Here is a 6,073-nt window from a genome sequence, read left to right on the forward strand (position 1 = left end):
CTGAGCTCATTTAAAAAATAAGAACTTTTTCATCCTGGGTGAAGACAGTGTAAGTAAGGAGAATCTGCGATGAAGTGTTAGAACAAAATAATACTGAACCCTCCTTTCCATGCAGTAGATTTAATGATCATTGGGCCTAATTAAAGGATTCTGCAAGGCTAAAGAGTGGAAGAATGTTGGTTCATTTGGGTCACCAAGTCACAAGTAATGCCCCCTGAATGGTACATGTTGAGTACATACGTCCAGCAGACGGTGGAAAAGCTAAGCATTTAGCTACCTAACCATTATTGGCAATAGGCACATATAAATGATGGGCTATTGCATTGATATCAAGATGATGGAATTGTAGTACTTTTCTAGTGCAACTCTTGTAGAAGTTTGCTAATTTTGTGCCCAATATGCATGAGGAACACCAAAGTACAGTTACTGGGTTGATGTCCAGGCAATTAATCAGGAGAGAGATTCAAATCCCACCTTGTTAGCTGAGAAATAATATTCAAATACATTTGAAATAAACTCCAAGAACCAATAATGATGATTAATAGAATTATCAATGATCATAAAAGCACATCGACAGTAAAATTCATCAGGGTGACAAGAGACTAGAGATGCTGGAACCTAGAACAGAAAGCAAAGTGCAGGAGGAACTCAGTGGGTCAGTCAGCATCTGTGGAGACAGGGAAAGAGTCAATGTTTCAGGAATGGGTTTAGAGAGATATGGGCCAAACTCAGACAAATGGGGGGGGGGGGGGGGTGGGGAGCCAGTTTCAAACTGAAACATCAACTATCCATTTGTCTCCACAAATGCAGCCTGACCTGCTGAGTTCCTCCAGCACTTTGTTCTTTACTCTCTGTTCATTGCAGTGTTGAAATCTGTCACATTTGGTTTGAACCATGTGACTGTACCCACTAATATGATTTAGCTCTTTATTCTTTAATTGCTGAGGGACCAATTGCCCACAGAGATTAATTTGGAAGATGTTCAGGGATTTGCTGTGTATGACTTTTCAAGGCTCTTTTTCCATAAGACTGGAAATGTTAGTAGCACACATGCTAGTAGCACACATCCGTAATTATTTATTTCCAGCTGTGTTGAGCCTTTTGATCCCATTTTGACGTGAACTTTTATATTTTAATGATCAGTAAATTGTTAACTGCTTTGATGGGCATCCACTGCAAATATCTACTAATTAATACTATCTTAAACTGAGGATAATATAGTTGTGTATTTGTGTAGTTCTGTACCCAGCTGAGTATGCTGCTGATGCCAATGCTTATAGGGTTTTTGTTTTATTTTTAAATTTCTTCAGGAGGATGAATGTTGTATTTACCAGGTAATATTTTTTTTCAATTTTTACAAGAATTTGAAACAAAATCTTTTTCTCGTTTAATTTTGGTTGCATTTATTTATCTTTGTACGATGTGGAGAGATGAAATAATTTAGCGTAACTGTCATGCCATTAAGCAATGTACAAAGTGGAGTCTTAACATCCCCAAAGATTTTTTTTTTCAAGATATAAATTTGGATGAATTGACGTAAATTTCAGATTTTCGATTCATCAGTTAAAGTTAGTTGACTAACCTTGAGTTATCCATTGTTTTCGGCATTTTGAAAAATCTGTCATCTCTCCAAAAATTTTCATCGTATTAGTCCCTCCACATAATTAGAGTGCAAAGTGCCAGAATTCTTCCTTTCCATTTTGAGGCAGAAATGCCAACATCGTCTGCAATTCTCAAAACCCATTTGTCTGATGACATACCGCACCCTCCTTTGCAAAAGGAACTTGATTTTAAGTCATTCATTCCAAAGCATTCACAGAGGATTTGTACTGAGGTCATGAAAGGCATGGTGCACATGTTTTAACACTGAAATACCAGCAAGATCTCTGGTACAGTATTTTGTATTAAAAATAATTTTCCATTGAAGAGGCCCCCACCAGTATTTCACCCAAAGTATGATTATTTAGCAGGAAGCCTTCCACTAAATGCTTTGGTCTGATTTCCGTTGCTCGTAACTATAGTGAGTTGACTACATTTATCATCAGCTGCTGCTTATTTTGTAAAAGCAGCTGAGGAGAACATTCTTGATGAGTTAAGTGAATTTTGAAGAGGGCAATACTTCGGAAATATTTTAATTTTCATGTCTATGAAAAGCAAAATTGACATGGTTTGGTTTCATTTGTGAATGATGTCACTGGGAGAGAGGTCCCCTGCAATAGGAGGTTTGCCAGCATCTTTACTTTTTATAGTACAAGAAATCATATTATTTTCCACACTGCATCTCTAAACTAAACATTAATCAATCTTAGAGAAACTTAATGTAAAAATAATAGTACTTGATTAAATTACTGTATATAAAAAATTGGATTTAAAATAAGGCTAAAACATCAGTAAAAAACATTTAGAAATCAAAAGAATCCTTTATTAACATATTTAAAACTTGAGTGTTATACGCAGATTGCTTTACTATGTATAGTCCAATTGATAACTCTGCCTGGTTTAAGTTCATTCTCCATCCAAGTTACAAACATTAAATGTAACTTATTTTGCGATCAGCCAGATCAACTATTGTTTTGCATAGACATAAAATTGAAATGAGACTGATATATCCACTTTATCAAATATGTTCTCCTCAGCTGCTTTTCCAAAATAAGAAGTGGAAACGTTTCCACGATTGATTTCAGCCTGGGTTAGGTGCAGTTGAGAATTGCATTGGGTGCGGATTCCTCAATCAAAGAGAGCAAAACAAACAAGAAGCTATTTTCCCCATCTTGTATTATTAACATTTTGAAGAATGCAGAAATATCTGAAGTTAATAGGTACAATTATATCTTGTAGATTTCTGAGCAATATATTCTCGTCTGATTTCCGTAATCTTGAAGCTATTGGCGCATGCCTAATTAGGATTATCACGACTTCTGTGAATGTGCCCTGTAATTTATGGCAGGAAGCCAAGAATAGTGGTCAGGAGCTGCACAGTCACGCTTTCAAATTGTTTAATAATGTTATGGGTTCTTGCAAACTAATCTGTATGCTTATCCTGAACCTAATGAATAATATTTTTCTTAATATAAAATTTATTATGGTTGTTCATTTGTGACAAGAGGTAGTCACAATACTATTGGAAGTATTCAACAGGAACGTTGTCAATTCCTAAACCATTAAAATGTTTAGTTGACTTTCATGCATGTGTTTCTTTCAACACAATAAACAGTTTCTCCTGCACCACTGTATATGTTTTGTAATCGCATAATACAAGGAGTATGAGTTTTTTTCAACATTTATTTTGTCTTTACAGAGGTGCCTTACTAAGTCTGAATCCAGGGAGTTTTGGTGGTGCTCTTGGTCCAGCATTAATGAGTAATAGCACATTGGCAACTATTCAAGGTCAGTGACGGCAGTAATTTATACTCCATTATGAACTTCTGCAAACCAGGATGCCCTTTTATAGAATCTTCCTACCATAAATACTTGTTCATTTACAAGGTGCGGCTCATTGGTCCAGGGGTATGATTGGTGCGCGACATCCCGGGTTTAAACACGGGACCTGTTTAACGCTTGATACAGCGTGGAAACAGGCCCTTTAGCCCAACTTGCCCAACATGTCCCAGCTACACTAGTCCTACCTGCCCACGTTTGCTTCATATCCCTCCAAACCAGTCCTCTCCATGTATCTAACTGTTTCTTAAATGTTGGGATAATCCCTGCCTCACCTACCTCCTCTGGCAGCTTGTTCCATATACCCACCACCTTTTGTGTGAAAAGGTTACTCCTGAGATTCCTATTCCTATTTTGAGGGTGGTCAAAGGTCGGCATGGACTCGGCAGGCCAAAGGGCCTGCTTCCATTGCTGTATCTCTGAACTTCATTATCTGTAAAGAATGACAAGTACTTGGGGTATTAGTGCTTCAGAAATACCTTTACTTAAAATAACAACAGTACTTATGTTAACACAAGGAAACGCAGATGCTGGAATCTTGCGTGGCACACAAAGTGCTGAAGTAACTAAACGGATCAGGAGGCATCTTGGGAGGTCATGGATAGGGAACATTTCTGGTCTGGACCCTTCTTCAAACTTCAGTGCTTATGCTGTGTCTTTGTGCACTCTAAAATTGAAAAGGCTGTTAGATATGTAATTTTGGAATATGAGGCTTATAGTGTTGTTGCTCCTGTAAAATATTTATAAAACTGAAGTTTTTTTGCATTTGAGAAAGTCTTAGATAATAAAATGCAAGTAAAAAGATGTGAGCATTAAACATCTTGCCCATCCTTAAAATGGAAATGTCTACTATGTTAAATGTGGAATAAGCAAGATTTTTATTTTCTTTGATATTAAAATTAAACTATATATTAGACCACTGGAAATACCAGATTAACCTTTGCAAATGGTGCCAGTACATGGCGGTGCCTGCATGTGTAAATATGCAAACGAATTTCACTGTGCAGTTACACATGTGACTAATAAAGCTCTATTGTCACCATTAACCAAACAAAAATGTTGTTTGGTGTTATAAAAGGAAAACTTTGTGCCACCGTAATGAATCCAAAATAATATTGACGAGCTAAAGTCTAGCTGTTGCGAGAATCATGTGCATCATTACTTAAGTTCTGAAGCTAAACTTTTGCCTTCAATTATATTTCACCTTGTCAAATACCAATGGTGGGCAACGCAAGCACTGAACAATGACAACAGTTTAAAAAGTAGTCCCACCTCCCCTTATGGAATTCAGCAGGTCCTGATTTTGGCATGTCCTCACCGAGGCAAAACTATGTCAATCAAAGATAAATTATTCATATAAAATTTGGGCCCATGGTATTGAGGGTAATATATTGGAGTGGATTAAGGATTAGTTAATAGATCGAGTAGGGTGAAGCGGGTCACATTTGGGTTAGGATGCAGTGGAGATTGTGAAGTATTTTTTTAGTTTAAAGATACAGCGCGGAAACAGCCCCTTTGGCCCACCGAGTCCGCACTGATCAGTGATCCCCGCACATTAACACTATCCTACATGCACTAGGGACAATTTACACTTACACTAAGTCAATTAACCTACAAACCTGTACGTCTTTGAAGTGTGGGAGGAAACCGAAGATCTTGACGAAGACCCACGCGGTCATGGGGAGAACGTACAAACTCCGTACAGAGAGCACCCGTAGTCAGGATTGAACCCGGGTCTACGGCGCTGTAAGGCAGCAACTCTACCGCTGCGCCACCGCGGCTGTGGAAGTGTGAAATCTTTGTCAAAAGTGAATGATAAAGCTGACGATACACATCTGGAAATGTAGAAACAAACAATTGCAAAGATAGACACAAACTGCTGGAGTAACGCAACATTCAGGCAGCATCTCTGGAGAAGAAGGATGGGTGATGTTTCTGGTTGGATCCCTTTACACTGAAAGTGTGTGGTGGAGGGGGGGGGGAAGAAAGACGTGGAGGACCAATTGGGGCAATGCCCTGCCTGAGGTTAATATGTGGCCGGCTCTTGAGTGGTCCTGGTCTTTTCTCGCCACCCCCCCCCCCACTTTTAGTCTGAAGAAGGGTCCTGACCCGAAACGTCAACTGTCTTTTTTCTCCAGTGATGCTGCTTGATTGTTGAGTTACTCCAGCACTTTGTGTCTACCTTTGACACAAAACATGGGCACAGAGTGGATGTGAGGGAGCTGTAAATGGTATGCCAGATGGTAGACAAATAAAGGCGGGTTATTTTATGAGTGATGAGTCATTGAAAGGTATTGGTGTCGAGAGACCTGCATGTCTTTGTACATGAATGAGTCAAAGTTAATGTTCAGATACAGTTGGAGTTCAGGTACCTTTAATAAGACAAAATGTATCCTAGACTTTATTATTGGAGGTTTTGCATGCAAGGGGGAAGGTGTCTTACTGCAATTAGATGGGCCCTGATAAGGCAGTGATTACTGTGCATTGGTCTCTCTGTATAAGGCAGATATACTTGTGAAAGAAGGAGCACAATGAACCATTAACATTTTCATGAGCTTATGCATTCCATCAATTAATCTTTATTTTAGCATACAGGCATTTTGATTTTTGTTAAGATGTATATTTATAAGCATTA

At 38.4% G+C, this 6,073-nt stretch overlaps 1 protein-coding gene across 4 annotated transcripts in view; it reads left to right on the top strand.

Annotated features, from left to right (window-relative positions):
• Positions 1-6,073, top strand: part of pou2f1a (POU class 2 homeobox 1a) — a 106,103-nt gene that overhangs the window by 82,512 nt on the left and 17,518 nt on the right. For 2 of the 4 annotated variants that reach the window (XM_078409037.1, XM_078409040.1), the window contains 2 exons: positions 1,311-1,334; positions 3,299-3,387. In XM_078409037.1, the coding sequence (XP_078265163.1) occupies positions 1,311-1,334; positions 3,299-3,387 (113 nt within the window). The remainder of the gene's footprint in view (positions 1-1,310; positions 1,335-3,298; positions 3,388-6,073) is intronic. The other 2 variants (XM_078409038.1, XM_078409041.1) reach the window with 1 other exon arrangement.

Source organism: Rhinoraja longicauda, chromosome 12 (genome assembly GCF_053455715.1).
Source record: "Rhinoraja longicauda isolate Sanriku21f chromosome 12, sRhiLon1.1, whole genome shotgun sequence".
Classification (NCBI taxonomy): domain Eukaryota; kingdom Metazoa; phylum Chordata; class Chondrichthyes; order Rajiformes; family Arhynchobatidae; genus Rhinoraja; species Rhinoraja longicauda.